The sequence below is a fragment of the Natrix helvetica genome, assembly GCF_964273705.1.
Source record: "Natrix helvetica genome assembly, chromosome: 6".
Lineage (NCBI taxonomy): Eukaryota > Metazoa > Chordata > Lepidosauria > Squamata > Natricidae > Natrix > Natrix helvetica.
This window is the reverse complement of record NC_138553.1, coordinates 78,701,594-78,717,802: the sequence shown is the minus strand read 5'-3', so window position 1 is coordinate 78,717,802 and position 16,209 is coordinate 78,701,594. Positions and strand designations below refer to the sequence as shown.

Here is a 16,209-nt window from a genome sequence, read left to right as displayed (position 1 = left end):
TGAATTTCACGGAAAACCAGTTGACTGAACGACTTCCAAATATTATCTTGTCTCCTAAGACTTCCGCCCATTTGCTTAGGTAACAATTTGTGCATATTTCTATCAAAGCCACCTCGCTTACACTCTTTACCATCATAAATAAGATTATTTATCCCACCTTCATTATTATTATGTATAAGGCGACAAATGTACCTAATATTCCTTCTTTACAACAACAACCCTGTGAGGTGAATTGAGCTGAGGACCCCCAAATCAACCAAGCAGCTTTCATGCCTAAAGTGGGACTAGAACTCCCAGTCTCCTGGTTTCTAGCCAGGTGCTTTCACCACTGGACCAAAGTGGCCAACATTTTCTTATATTTCAGTTCTGCAACCAATTCTATAATTTGCCTCAGAGTTTCAGTTATGTTTAGAAAATCTTTCCTTGTAACCAGAGAGAGAAGACGAAGTTGTTGTGGCCCGCCAGCAGAGCTGGCAGCAGATTCAGACAGTGAGGAGGGTTGGGGAGGAACATGGGCCAGTCCTGGAGTCTGAGGAAGGCTCTGATGAGGGCTCTGTGTCGGAGGCAGAGAGGGGGCCAGGGCCGTCCAACAGTCATCAGCTGCCTTCGGAGTCAGACGTCAGTGAGGCAGAGGAACAGCTGGAGCCTGTTCCCAGTGTGTGCATGCGCAGAGCTGCCAGACGAAGGGAACAGCTAAAGAACATGGGTTGACTTTGGAGTAAGGCCACAGGTGGGCGGTGAATGCCCCCCCTCCAGAGGAAATAAAAGAGGAGCGACAGGGGAGTGGAGTTTGCAGGAGACCATTAGTTCATTCCTGCATTCTTGCTAAGTATTGTCGCGTCTGAAAGATATCGGCCTGGCCACTCTCCAAGCCTGATAAAGGTCGTTAGTTGCGAACCATCTTGAAAGACTGCAGGAGAGGAAAGACTTTGCTGGAGAGGAATTCACTGTAAACTAAATAAAAGGGGTTTATCGGGACGGGGACTCGGCTTTGTGCTGCTGGGGAAGCTTAGGTCAGAACAGGAGCAAGATTATCTCTGTCCTGCAAATTCTTCTAAGCATGACTTCCATTGCCTTTGGCTCCGTATCATTTTAAGAGGTGTGTCAAATGGCTACAATTAAATAACCCACGGCATGAGGAATATATGACCAAGAGGACCAAGTCCTTCTTGTTTTTCACCTTTGTGACAATGTAGAATAGTCTTTGTTCCAGCATATCCCACTGGGACCAAATGACATCATCAACAATTCTTTCTTTCAAAAGCCGGTTCCAATTTTCAATCGTCTAAAAAGGAAGGAAATGGATTACAGGGGAGAAATCGTACCATGTCATGTAGTAGAACAGAGAATAAATAGGGTTGGAAGGGACCTTGGAGGTCTTCTAGTCCAACCTTCTGCTCAAGAAGCAAATTCTATTCCCAAGCTCATGCGATCCCCTTTTGCAATCTTCAACAACCGGTTACTAACTTATCAACTGCAGTGATCCACTTAGCAACGGAGGCAAGAAAGGTCCCAAAATGGGGCAAAGCTCACTTCATCAATGTCTCACTTAGTAAAGTTTGGGCTCAATTGTGGTCGTAAATCAGGGATTAGAGTTAATCTGATTTATGGTGAACTCTCAACTGGCAACTTGTATTCCGATGGGAAGGAGCTTTATCTTATACCTTGTCATAATTCATCAAAAACCAGCTCAGATTTCTGCCCAGGCAATTATTTTTTAAATGATGAAAGAAACTACATTTAGAACAAAACTTGGATATTTTTTTTTCACTCTGCCCAATCTCATTTCAACCACAACAAAAAAAGCCCAAAAGGAAGATAATTAAAACATACCACTCTGTCTCCTTCTCGGACAGTTCTGATGTCCAATTTTTCGGCATCTTAAGAAACATAAATACAAGCTTAGATGACAGAAATAAAGGTAGAGGTATCAGGTATATAAAATATTATTTAAGAAATCTGTACATATATGTTTGTTTCTGCTATCAGGATTCAAAGAGTGTTGCGTGAGAGGGTTGACAGGGCAAATAATAATATTTTTTTTGTCTTTTAATGACCCCCGTAATTGCTTGCATCAGGATGGAGTAAGGGCAACTGAATGGAGTGTTTATTGGCCGGATGCCCTTCCTGTCACCAATGCAGAGTTCGCAGGAGATAGTTTCACATTGTGCAAAGGGAAAATAACATGTAGCCACAAAAATCTTGGATTAGATCGAGGTGTCAAACTCGATTTCATTGAGGGCCGCATCAGGATTAGATTTGACCTTGCGGAGGGCCAGGGGAGGGGGGGCACGGCCTGCTTGACGTCACTCGTGTCGGGAGAATGCTCTGCTAGGGAAAACGAGCTCCCGAGCTCTCTTTTCAGCTGTGACAATCTCCTGCAACTCTTTGCCAGAGAAAACGGAGCTCGAGAGAGCCACATGTGGCTCCATTTTCGCTGGCAGAAGCACCGTGGGCCAGTCCTTCACTGGTTTTAGGGTGGCCCCGCGCGCCAGATCTAAGTGCCCTGCGGGCTGGATCCAGCCCCCAGGCCTTGAGTTTGACACCCCTGGATTAGATCAACTCGAATTTCAGATGCAAGCTTTGCACTGATCATTATTTGCATGTAGTAGATGACCTATTCTAGCTGATGCTAGAATACAATTTTGGGAGAGTCAATGGGGAAGACCTAACACACTTAAGAACTGTGTTACTAACTTAACCAACTGCAGTGTTTCACTTAACAGCTGCGGCAAGAAAGATCGTAAAATAGGGCAAGGCTGACTTAACAAATGTCTCACTTAGCAACAAAAAGTTTGAGCTCAATTATGGCCGTAAGTCATACATCACAGTTTTAATGGATTCTCTTCCCGTAACTCCAGATCAATCACTACAACTTTCTTAGGTGTTAAGAAAATCTCTGAAATGGAAAGTAGGAAGTGTATCCTGAATGTTAACGCTACGCTTGTGCTCGCCCGCCGTTTCGCGGCCCCGTTCTAAATGGGTTGTGGACCTCTGGGTTAGGCAACTGAATTTTTCAGGTTTTGAATAATATAACGATCTTGTAACGTTGGAAGGGGAAAGAAAGCTGCACCCGATTCGCAGCAATGTATTGTTGATAGCTGCTGTTCTACATTTGGAATTACAAATGCTGTAATTGTACAAATTGCATTTCGAATTCGAAATGTTGAAATTACATTTTGTTTTTCAATCAAGAACAGAAGACGTTTTTCGAGCAGGATGGTTGAAAATGTCTGCATTGCCCTGCTTTAGAACGTAATCTCCCAAGCCTTTTATTTTTTTTCAAGTTAAGTTTGAATACTGTCTCTGTATTATACAATACTCTATTATCAGGGGTGTCAAACTCAAGGCCTGAGGGCCAGATGCGGCCTGCGGGGTGCTTAGATCTGGCCCGCGGGGCCCCGCTGAAAACAGCAAAGTACTGGCCCATGGTGCCTCTGCCAGCAAAAAAAGAGCTCAGGAGGGGTCGTGCATGGTCAAGCTAGCCACGCCCCCCCTGTCAAACACAACCCTGATGCGGCCCTCAATGAAATTGAGTGTCAGCGTTCCAAATCTCATCCATAATTAAATCAGAGTCCAAGGCATAGCTTTCATCGAAGTTCCAATTTAATAAGAGAGACATGTTGGCACATCTGTGGGAAACCCGAATCTGAAAGCTTCCTGGGTTTTCCACCCAGTTGAAAGTTCAAGATCTTGCCCCCACACCCACAAGTCCATCACATGGTCCAATCTTCCTCTGCCACGCTGGCATTTCCACCCATCTAGTTCTGGTCAGGTGCAGAGGTACAAAGATAAAGGATGACCTTGGGCTTCTAGAAAGGAATGTTTTATTTTGACAACAACACATTCTACTCCTTACTATTCCCCCTTCCCAATTCCCCACTAATGAAACAGCATAGTAAAGAAAGAGAGAGAGAGTGTGTGGCAGGCCAAAGATCCTAAAAGGAATATGACTGCAGGCCTGACATTGAGTTTGGCACCCCTGCTCTATATTGTATGCGTATTTATTTTGGTTAATTCAGCAGAATACGGTTATTTGAAGAATTCATCCCATGTACTCCTCCTCATAAACCCTGTTATTCGGAATAAGAACAGTGGAAAACACAAGGGACGCAACACACATACAGCATTTCCAATATGTAATTCGGAATATGTACGTGTGCTTGTAGTCCTGTTGGCTTTTAGTACAAAAAACCTACAACCTGACAAGGAACTTGCAATCAAAATGTAGAACTAAAAGCACTTACATTTATCTTCTGAAATGAGTAAGAGGCAGCTATCCGAAGACGACTTTTTCTCTGTAAGGGGATATAGGAACTGAAAAAGAGAATTGTTCAGAGATTAAAAATATATATATATATTATGGTTTGCCACTGGCACCTCATATTTGTCTAATGGAGTCTCATAATTGGATCCTATTAACATTACTTGTTATTTGGGGGACTGCCTTCACCCAATTGTAACTGCCCATTCCATCAGATCTGGAACTAGAGGTATGCCTTGGGTGCCATCAGCAAAGAATTTCAGCTACCAATGGAAGAGAGCATTTGTAGCTCAAGGTTCAACTGTGGGAATCCTTGGTGCTCTCAGAGCTTGGTTGTTTTCTGGCAGACGTTTCATTAACCAACTAGGTAGTATCATCAGTGATGGAAGGGAGGAGGGTTTGTGGAATGATGGAAAAGGAGGAAGGAGAAGGAGAAGGAGAAGGAGGAGGAGGAGGAGGAGAAGAAGAAGAAGAAGAAGAAGAAGAAGAAGAAGAAGAAGAAGAAGAAGAAGAAGAAGAAGAAGAAGAAGAAGAAGAAGAAGAAGAAGAAGAAGAAGAAGAAGAAGAAGAAGACTGTGGGATCCTTGGTGCTCTCTGAGCTTGGTTGTTTTCTGGCAGATGTTTCATTAACCAAACTAGGTAGCATCATCAGTGTTGGAAGGGAGGAGGGTTTATGGAATGATGGAGGAGGAGGAGGAGGTCTGTGGGTCCTTGGTACTCTCTGAATTTGATTGTTTTCTTGTAGACGTTTCATTATTAAACTAGATAACAGCATCAATGCTGATCATGTAACTTGGTTTGGCAATGAAACATCTACAAGAAATAAACCAAATTCAGAGAGCACCCCCACAATCATCTCCTCCTCTTCCTCAGAAACCTCACTCCTTACCAGCACTGATAATGTTACCTACTTGGGTCATGAGAAGTCTGCAAGAAGCCAGCCAAGCTCAGAGAACACCAAGGACCCCCACAATCCTTGTCTGCTCCTCTTCTTACTCCCCTTCCTCCTCCCTCTTTTCTCCTCCTCCTCCTCAGCCCCATCCCTTACTAGCATTGACGATGAAGTCTGTAAGAAAAGAAACAAGCTCAGAGAGCACCAAAGGCCACCACCATCCTTGTCGTCTCCTCCTCCTGCCCTTCTTCTCTGCAACCCCCCCCCCCCTTACTAGCACTGATGACTTTACCTAGTTGGGTCATGAGAAGTCTACAAGAAAACAGCCAAGCTCAGAGAACACCAAAGTTCCCCCCACAATACTTGTCTGCTTCTCCTCTTACTCTCCTTCCTCCTCCTCCTCCTCCTCCTCCTCCTCAACCCCACTCCTTACTAGTACTGATGATGTTACCTAGTTGAGTCATGAAATGCCTGCAAGAAAAGAGACAAGCTCAGAGAACACCAAGGACCCCACAGTCATCATCGTCCTCATCCCACTCCCCTTCCTCTCCAGAAACCCCACTCCTTACTACCATTGATGATGTTACGTAGTTGGGTCATGAAATGTCTGCAAGGAAACGCCCAAGCTTAGAGAGCACCAAGGACTCCACAGTTTCATTTGAGAGAACCTAAGAGATGGGTCTTTTCGGTCATGGCACCCACTCTGTGGAACATTGCCCCTGCCAAGGTGAGACTGGCCCCATCTTTGACAACCTTCCAGAAGTTTCTTAAAACATGAGTGGGTCAGCAGGTCAAGGATACGATATGAGATGCCTGCATCGCAGGGGTGAAATCCAGCAGGTTCTGGAGAACTGGTAGCAGAAATTTTGAGTAGTTTGGAGTACCGTTAGCGGAAATTTTGAGTAGTTCGGAGAACCGTTAGCGGACATTTTGAGTAGTTCGGAGAACCGTTAGCGGACATTTTGAGTAGTTCGGAGAATCGTTAGCGGAAATTTTGAGTAGTTCGGAGAACCGTTAGCGGAAATTTTGAGTAGTTCGGAGAACCGTTAGCGGAAATTTTGAGTAGTTCGGAGAACCGTTAGCGGAAATTTTGAGTAGTTCGGAGAACCGTTAGCGGAAATTTTGAGTAGTTCGGAGAACCGTTAGCGGACATTTTGAATAGTTCGGAGAACCGTTAGCGGACATTTTGAGTAGTTCGGAGAACCGTTAGCGGACATTTTGAATAGTTCAGAGAACGGGCAAATGCCACCTCTGACTGGCCCCAGAGTGGGGAGGGAATGGAGATTTTGTAGTACCCTTCCCCTGCCACGCCCACCAAACCACACCACACCCACCAAGCCACGCCCACAAAACCGGTAGTAAAAAAAAATGAATTTCACCACTGCTGCATTGTTTTTAACATCAAGTTTCTCCACTATCTTACTATTAATAACCTTCCTGTTGTCTTTTAATCGTAGATTTCAACATTCTGATTTTATGATTGTTTTCATCCCAAGCTGCCCCGAGTCACTTTATTGTGAGATGGGGCAACTAATATAAATGTAATCATATTTTAAGCCTGAATGAGTTTACTGTTAAAAGACAAGTCCCCATTTGGGAGCCATATGTAGTACAGATAGTCCTCAACTTACAACCACAATTGAGCCAAAGACTTCTGTTGCTAAGTGAGACATTTGTTACGTGAGTTTGGCCCCATTTGACAACCTCTCTTGCCACAAGAATCACTGACGCTTTGAAATTAATAACATGGTCGTTAAATGAGTCTGGCTTGTCAGATGGTCACAAAAGGGGATCACGTGACCCCGGGACACTGCAACCGTCGTAAACGTGAGTCAGTTGCCAAGCGCCTGAATTTTGATCCCGTCACCTTACGGATGCCACAATGGTCGTAAGTGTGAAAAGTGGTCACGAGTCACTTTTTTCGGTGCGGTTGTAACTTTGGCCACTAAACGAATTGTCGTATGTCGAGGATTACCTGTACAAAGCTGCTTTAAAAAATTACAATGTATTTAGTGCTTTTTAGCAATGTGCTACCCATACAAAATAATTTTAAGTCTTGTGGGAAAAGGTGAGTTAAAATTGCTTACTTGGACTCTGATACAGGTATCCACGGCCTTTAAAACTTTAACATTATTAAGCGGGTGAATTTCAATCAGCAAGGTCAGACATTTAGGAGCTGGGATTAAAAATAAATACAGAGAAGAGAATATTAATCCATAATTCAGTGGTTTATGAAGTCCATTTAAGTGCATTTAAGGCAGGGGTGTCCAAACTTGGGAACTTTAAGACTTGTGGACTTCAACTCCCAGAATTCTGGGAGTTGAAGTCCACAAGTCTTAAAGTTCCCAAGTTTGGACACCCCTGGTTTAAGGTAATTCAAATACCTGTTTGAAAAAGGAGTTTTTTCTCTTCCTGCGTTGTCTGAAGAAAACTGATGGCTATTTAAAAAAAAAAAAAGATATTGAAAATGTAAAGCGTTGAATAGCAATAGCGCTTAGACTTATATACTGCTTTACAGGGCTTCACAGCCCTCTCTAAGCGGCTTACAGAGTCAGCCTCTTGCCCCCCAACAGTCTGGGTCCTCCTTTTGACCAACTCGGAAGGACGGGAGGCTGAGTCAACCTTGAGCCTGGTGAGATTCGAACTGCTGAATTGCAGGCAGCCGGTAGTCAGCAGAAGTAGCCCTGCAGTACTGCACTCTCACCACTGCGCCACTGAGGCTCAGTTAACCATCAAAGCTGACACCAGCCAGAACATAGAACAGGGGTCTGCAACTTTAAACACTCAAAGAGCCATTTGGACCCGTTTCCCCGGGAGCCACAAAGCCTGGGTGGGCGTGGCCAATTCAATGCCACTCCTACCCAGTCACATGACACCCCCCCCAGCCACGCCTACTCAGGTTTCATGGCTCTCGGTTTTTCTGTGGGAAATGGGTCTCGGTCTCTCTCTCGGTCTCTCTCCCTCCCTCACATTTATGTTTTTCTTTCTTTTTCCTCTCCCTCTCTCTTCTTCCTTTCCTTTTCCTTTCTTTTTTTCTTTCTTTCTTTCTTTCTTTCTTTCTTTCTTTCTTTCCTTCCTTCCTTCCTTCTTTCTCTTCCTTTCTCTCCCCTTCTCTCTCTGATTTGTTGCCCTCTCTTTTCCCTCATTCTCTCCCTCCAGCTTTCATTTCTCTCCCCCTTCTCTGTGATTTGTTTCCTCTTCTTTTCCCTCTCTCTCATTCTCTCCTTCCATCTCTTTCATTTCTCCCTCCCCGCCTCTCACTTCTCTCTCTGTGATTTGTTTCCTCTCTTTCCCCTCTCTCTCATTCTCTCCCTCCAGTTCTCTTTCATTTCTCTCTTTCTCTCTCTCTCTCTTTCTCCCCTTTTCTCACTCTCCTGGATAATTGTTTTTTTTTAAATGAGATTTCGAAGGATAGAATACACATCTAACTAACAAAAACACACATAAGGGAAAGTTAACTTTGGAGAAGCAAGCTATCATTCCCCAGCAAATTTCCAAACACCAGAAAAACTTAGTTACTTGAATTAGAAACAAGAGCAAAAAGGGAGCGATTGTCATGAAATCTGTCAACATCAAGGGGTCCATGTCAATATACAACATCCCTCAAACTGGGGGGCTTACCCAACAAGGTCTTTTCATGATTGACGGAGCAGCTGATCACACACAGGTCTTTTTCGAAAGTGTACAAGTGCTGTTGGAAAAAGAAATGGAGATAACCTGTATTACAAACCAGGGTTCCCAAATCAAGCTAAGCCACAATTGCATCACACTTGGGTTTAGCTTAATGGGAGTGTGCACAATTCAGGCCAGGGTGGATAAAAATCAATGTGTTTTTTTTTTAAAGTGAAAAAAATATCGGTTTCTTTTTTTAAAAAAATCAGATTTTTATTTTTATCAAATTTATTTTAATAAAATGCTTTTGGAGTAAAAAAATCTATCTAAAGGTAGTTTTCTATTTAAGATACATTAATAATTTCATTATAGGGACGCGGTGGCTCAGTGGGTAAGACGCTGAGCTTGTTGATCAGAAAGGTCGGCAGTTTGGCGGTTCGAATCCCTAGCGCCGCGTAAGGGAGTGAGCTCCCGTTACTTGTCCCAGCTTCTGCCAACATAGGAGTTCGAAAGCACGTAAAAATGCAAATAGAAAAATAGGGACCACGCTTGGTGGGAAGGGAACAGTACTCTGTGCACTTTCGGTGTTTAGTCATGCTGGCCACATGACCATGGAGACGTCCTAAAATAGGGTTTATTTCAGCAGAAGGTGGGAACGCAGGTGTGACTGACAGTCCCTGGAATGCAAGCTTTGTGACTTGGTGATTCTTCTGGAAGTGACGACTCACCAAAATACAACTCACCAAAGTCCTTGGAAAGTTTTTGAACCACAATATCTGAATTATCAACCATTTTCCTGGCTTTTCCCTCACTTGGTTGCAAGGTGGATTTGATTTAAATCACGATTTAAATCACTAGTAAAGAAGCTTGATTTAAATCATAATTTTTAAAGAGCCACTGCCATCTGTCCCACAGAGGCTCCTCCTGACCCAACTCAGCGACAGTCTCAATATTGCAGAATATACAGCCTCAAGCTACATAACTAAGCTCCATTTCATGCTGAATAAACTAACTTGTTAATGTATCTTAAATAGAAAACTATATTTAGATAGATTTTTTTATTCGAAAAGCATTTTAGAATAGAATAACAGAGTTGGAAGGGACCTTGGAGGTCTTCTAGTCCAACCCCCTGCTTAGACAGGAAACCCCATACCATTTCAGACAAATGGCTATCCAACATCTTCTGAAAGACTTCCAGTGTTGGAGCATTCACAACTTCTGGAGGCAACTTCTGTTCCACTGATTAATTGTTCTAACTGTCAGGAAGTTTCCTCCTTAGTTCTAAGTTGCTTCTCTCCTTGATTAGTTTCCACCCATTGCTTCTTGTCCTGCCCTCAGGTGCCTTGGAGAATAGTTTGACTCCCTCTTCTTTGTGGCAACTCCTGAGATATTGGAAGACTGCTATCATGTCTCCCCTAGTCCTTCTTTCTCTTAAGCTAGACATACCCAGTTCCTGCAACCGTTCTTCATATGTTTCAGCCTCCAGTCCCCTAATCCTCTTTGTTGCTCTTCTCTGCACTCTTTCTAAAGTCTCCACATCTTTTCTACAACGTGGCAACCAAAACTGAATGCAATATTCCAAGTGTGGCCTTACCAAGGCATTATAAATAGTATTAACACTTCATGTGAGTTTATTAAAATACATTTGATAAAAATAAAAAAATCCGATTTAAATTTTTAAAAATCCAATCTTTTGCATTTAAAAAAAAACACCTTGATTTTTATCCACCCTGCTTGGTTGTAGGTTCTGTTTATTTTGCACTGACAAAGATTTGGGCTAAGGGAGTGTGGCTGGCCCAAAGCCATCCAGTTGGCTTCCATGCCCAAGGCAGGATTAAACCTGCCGCCCCCTCTCCATCTCCTAATCCACCACCCTAACAATTAAACAGGTAGTCCTCAACTTACAACCATTCATTTAGTGGGCATTCAAAGTTACAACAGCACTCCAAAAAAATGACTTATGCCCCTGTTTCACTCTTACAACCGTTAAGGCATCCCTGGGATCATGTGATCAAAATTAACTGATTCATACTTATGACCGCTGCTGCATCTCAAGGTCAAATGACTGCTTTTGCGACCGTCTCATGAGCAAAGCCAACGGGGAAGGAGATTCACTCAATAGCCGGGTTACAAACAACAATTGCAGTGATTCGCTTAACAACTGAGGCAAGAAAAGTCGTAAGATGGGGCAAAACTCACTTAACAACTGTCTCACTTAGCAACAGAAATCTGGGGCTCAACTACGGTCGTAAATCGAGGACTACCTATAACAGGGTTCTTTGCTAAATTTTATACTATTGGCTGGATGTTATTATATTGAACTGTTGGTTCTAAAAAGAGATACAACTACTGATATTTTTTTATAGTTTTGCTGCAGATATTTATACAACCAGACCTCGTGCTTGTTGATTTCATTGCAAGAGATTCAATTTTCTTGGAAACAATCCTGCCTGTAACATTAAAGCCAACATTTCATTATCCAACTTAATCCTTACAGAAGACCAATACAGCATACCTGGTTTTTCTTATTGTCATCATCATACAATCCAACATTGGTGCATTCCTGAGGGCCCTGGAAAGAGAGTGATTGAGTGTAAAATATTCACATTTTAATGCCATTTTAAATATTTACTCTCCCTTGCGAAAACACTTTTTCTGTCAAAACTTCACTAGTTTTCTCAAGTAAGAAACAAATTGGTCTTACCTTCCAAGTATAAAGGACATTTCCATTTCTTTCCACGTTTACGATATGCAGGGTTACCGAATGATTTCCCCAAGCATCTGAAAAAGGCAAGCATGAATGCATTTCTAAACTCATTCAGTCCAACTTGCAAAGGAAAGCCAAATTCTGAAAAGAATATGCAAACATGATATTAAGGCTTGAGCAAGCGGAGTTGGAAGGTGGGGTTAAATGTGTCATCAGCTGGGAATCACAGCCACAGGAGACCAAAATTCAGCTCCTCCATGAATTCTTATCTAGTGCCAGTTTAGCTTTGACCATCAGTTCACCAGATTCTTCTGCACAGGTAGCAATGCAGGTAGTCCTCGACTTATGACCACAATTGAGCCGGAAATTTCTATTGCTAAGTGGGGCGGTTGCTAAGTGAGTTTTCCCCCCATTTTACGATCTTTCTTGCCACGGTTAAGTAAATCACTGCAGTGGTTGTTACTAGCACGGTTGTTAAGTGAATCACTGCAGTGGTTAAGTTACTAACACGGTTGTTAAGTGAATCACTGCAGTGTTTATGTTACTAACACGGTTGTTAAGTGAATCGCTGCAGTGTTTAAATTACTAACACGGTTGTTAAGTGAATCGCTGCAGTGTTTAAATTACTAACACGGTTGTTAAGTGAATCGCTGCAGTGTTTAAGTTACTAACACGGTTGTTAAGTGAATCGCTGCAGTGTTTAAGTTACTAACACGGTTGTTAAGTGAATCACTGCAGTGTTTAAGTTACTAACACGGTTGTTAAGTGAATCACTGCAGTGTTTAAGTTACTAACACGGTTGTTAAGTGAATCACTGCAGTGTTTAAGTTACTAACACGGTTGTTAAGTGAATCACTGCAGTTTTTAAGTTACTAACACGGTTGTTAAGTGAATCACTGCAGTGTTTAAGTTACTAACACGGTTGTTAAGTGAATCACTGCAGTGTTTAAGTTACTAGCATGGTTGTTAAGTGAATCACTGCAGTGTTTAAGTTACTAACAGTTGTTAAGTGAATCACTGCAGTGGTTACGTTACTAACATGGTTGTTAAGTGAATCACTGCAGTGGTTAAGTTACTAACACGGTTGTTAAGTGAATCACTGCAGTGGTTAAGTTACTAACGCGGTTGTTAAGTGAATCACGTCAGAAGGTCACGAAAGCAGATCACATGGCCCCGGGACACTGCGACCGTCATAAATATGAACCAGTTGCCAAGCATCACGTGACCAAGGGGATGCTGCAACGGTTGCGAGTGTGAAAAACGCTCACATTTTTCAGTTGCAACGTTCAAACGGTCACTAAATGAACTGCTGTAAGTCGAGGACTACCTGTAAGAAAACTCTTGCTATGCTTTGAACGCAACGAATGCTCCTGGTTCTTTGCGCCCGACACAGATCGTGTCTGCAGTCCATTTGAATCCAGTAAAAATAACTTTTTTCCAGCTCTTTTCAGCCCCTTGATTAGGGAGTGAAACCTCTGCATCATGAATAGGGTAACTGTTTGTAGGTTGCGTCTCTTAGTTGGCTGCCTCTTAACATCACATGGATATTACTAACTTTTAGATAAAGATAAACTTTAGAACTTATCCGTAGGAAGGAGTGGATCTATCACATGAATTTATTTAAAGAATCTTATACGTCAAGGGTTCTGATTTTTATTTTTTGTGTGTGTTTTGAATAAAGCAGAATATCCTTTTTAATTCTGGTAACCCCCCCCCCCCAAACATTTTGGGCACCATGGACCGGTTCCGTGGAGAGGTTTTTTCCGTGGACCGGAGGGGGCGTGGTTTCACGTGCTGCCTGCATCCCACGGATGGAGCTTTGCTTGTTTACGTAGCCTGGTTTCTGGCAGGCCACGCCCAGTGCCTGTCCACAGACCAGGTGTCGGGGACCCTGTGTTCTAAGTACATAAGACTTCTTCTAGACTTCAGAAGAATGATTGCAACTACAATTTAATCTGTGCAAAGAAATATAAATAAAGGTAAAGGTTCCCCTCGCACATATGTGCTACTCGTTCCCAACTCTAGGGTTAGAGTGCTCATCTCCGTTTCAAAGCTGAAGAGCCAGTGCTGACCGAAGACGTCCCCGTGGTCATGTGCTTAGCATGCCCCAACGCCGAAGGCGCGCGGAATACCTTCCCAAAGGTGGTTCCTATTTTTCTGTTTGCAAAGTGCTCAAACTTTTAACTTTGATCTTTGCATGGTAGAAATTTGAAGTTCAATCACAAGTAAATGCCGAGTAATATCTTAAGTGCTATTCCCCCATGTCTGGGAAGAAAAACTGCAAATACATAAAATGTCACGTTGTGACATTTATAGAGAAAGAAGGCTGGCCTACGTGATTAATGGTTAGTAGGAAGTCGGAATGAATAATGATTTCCTGCCGTCTCCTGTAATGCAGGTCTCTTTTTCAATTATTACACCACTAGATAACCTCATGTCACCTTTTCAGGAAGTTTCAATAGCAAATCAATTCGCGCTTTGTTATTGTTATTATTTTTTAAAGCAGTTCCAATCAGATATGTGAACAAAGTATCCATCTTTCTTGGCACCGATCTTCATTCATGCTCAATAGCTGAGATAAGGCCCACCCAAGAGTCAAGCACTGTTTAAATTTCCTTTAATTTCAAGGAGAAATAGCAATGATTAACTTTGTTAAAGCCTTTGGTTGGTGCAGATCCTGTTTTTTCCACTGTTCCACATGTCTGTTGTTGATTTCTGTCCTGCTGGAGAGGCTATTATTGGCAGGGTTTTCTTTAAAGTTTTGGTAAGTGTAGATGTGTTTCACATCTTTAGCTTTTTGAAAAAAAATATTCCACAATACCATAAGTTTTCAGTCTTTCCTTTCTCCTATCTCACCTTTTTTTAAAAAAATCTGATAATTAACAACAGTAATGTAATATAATTCACTGATTAAATCCAACCATTAATGTCAATTTCCTATAGACAGTTATATATGTAAGTCACAGTTATACATTATTATATTTGTAGTTAATTATTATAAATGGTCCTAACTTAACAACTGTATTAAAGGGGGAGAGAGTAAACAATAAACAAACTGCTGTGAGTCCACTTAACCACCGCGGCAAGAAAGTTCTTAAAATGGGGCAAAATTCACTTAACAACTGTCTCACTTAGCAACAGAAACTTTGCCCTCAATTTTAGTGGTAAGCTACCTACAATTACTGTGATCTACCTGTGATGGAAATAATGTAGCCAATTTCCTAAGGTATGAGGAACACAAAAAGTTACTACTTGTAGGTTACATTTTGAAATAGGTTAGTTCATGAGAATGGAATTAGTGTTAGGTAGTCCTCGACTTACAACAGTTCATTTAGTGACTGCACTGAAAAAAAATGACTTATGACCGTTTTTCACACTTACGACCGCTGCAATGCGATTTACCTTTGGACGGGGGATCAAAATTCAGACGCTTGGCAAGTGGTTCCTATTTGTGACGGTGGTCGCTTTTGCGATCTCCACGCGGGGCGGGGGGGGGGGGAGCCGGGTTCGCTTAACAACCGCGCTACTCATTTAACAAACGCAGGGATTCGCTTAGCCACCGTGGCCAGAGAAAATGGGGCAAAACAAACTCACTCAACACGAGTTTCGCTAAGAGCAACCTCAATTCTGGGCCCAGCTGTGGTCGTAAACCGAGGACCCCCCTGGAATATTCCTATCTTTCAGGCAAAGCGCAAAGTTGGAGGAGGAAAATAAATGGCTTTTCTTCCTTGTGCAAGTTAGTCATTGCGTGATCCGGTTTTTCCAACTTTTGAGCTAAGAAACCCGAGCAAGGGAAGAGATTTCCCTGGTCGCCTCCTGGATCCCCCGTTTTGCAGAGCCCCGCGGGATCCCGGTGGGTTCCCCCCACGCACGCAACACGGCAAAGGGCTTTGCAGGGGCTCAGCTGGCGCCCACGGGGCTGCTCCAGCTACCTGCACCCGTGGTCAACTTTGCAAAAGCCCGGCGCTCACCTGCGCTGCCCTCTCGCCCCGGCCGCTCCGAAAGCCAAGGTCCCACGTCCCGGGAAGGGTCGAAGCGAGCGCTCAGCTTGCAAAGCATCGCCCGGAAAGTGCCGCCCGACCCGGCGGCTGCAGGGGAAGACGCTCCCCTCGTCTCCCGGCGCTCTTTAGGACCCGGGGCGGCGGCGGCGGCGGCGGGCGCGCTTCCATCCGCGCGCCAAGCGTTACTTTCACTTCTTGCCGAGCAGCTGCAGCAGCGGCGGACTCCGGCAGGCGCCTTAGGCGGGGAAAGCCGTTTCCTATTGGACGCGCCGCGCGTCCTTCAGGGGAGCCTGGAGGGGCGGGACCGAGTATGATGCTGGTGGAGGGGGAAGCAGCTGCGCGCCGAGAGGGAGCAAATTCCGGAATTATGCTATGCTTGTTGTTGTTGTTGTTGTTGTTGTTGTTGTTGTTGTTGTTAGTATTAGTATTAGTAATAGTAGTATCATGGTAGTAGTACAGTAGTAGTGTTGTTGATCATTGCAGTCAGCCAGCTGTTCAGACTGAGTTTGGCATTAGTATTAGTATTATTAAATACTTTATTCAGTAAACATGAAACTCAGTCAGCTGAACATTCAAAAATGCATCACAAATACCAATGACTGATGCTAATGGTTGATACGGGTTGCTGCCAGAGTCCTAAGTATCAACCAAGTACACTACTACTACTACTACTACTACTACTACTACTACTACTACTACTACTACTATATACTTTATTCAGTAAACATGAAAC

The 16,209-nt window shown here is 43.2% G+C and overlaps 1 protein-coding gene across 3 annotated transcripts in view; it reads right to left on the bottom strand.

Annotated features, from left to right (window-relative positions):
- Positions 1 to 15,721, bottom strand: part of GSAP (gamma-secretase activating protein) — a 59,068-nt gene extending 43,347 nt beyond the window's left edge. For 2 of the 3 annotated variants that reach the window (XR_014175750.1, XM_081957958.1), the window contains exons 1-9: positions 15,447 to 15,721; positions 11,473 to 11,549; positions 11,284 to 11,340; positions 8,778 to 8,847; positions 7,541 to 7,594; positions 7,244 to 7,332; positions 4,248 to 4,317; positions 1,834 to 1,880; positions 1,181 to 1,285 (exon numbers count right to left, since the gene is read on the bottom strand). Coding sequence is in view for 2 of the 3 variants with exons in the window: in XM_081957958.1 (XP_081814084.1) it covers positions 1,181 to 1,285; positions 1,834 to 1,880; positions 4,248 to 4,317; positions 7,244 to 7,332; positions 7,541 to 7,594; positions 8,778 to 8,847; positions 11,284 to 11,340; positions 11,473 to 11,549; positions 15,447 to 15,534 (657 nt within the window). In the remaining variant the exon portion in view is untranslated. The remainder of the gene's footprint in view (positions 1 to 1,180; positions 1,286 to 1,833; positions 1,881 to 4,247; positions 4,318 to 7,243; positions 7,333 to 7,540; positions 7,595 to 8,777; positions 8,848 to 11,283; positions 11,341 to 11,472; positions 11,550 to 15,446) is intronic. The other variant, XM_081957957.1, reaches the window with a different exon arrangement.
- Positions 15,722 to 16,209: the final 488 nt, after the last annotated feature.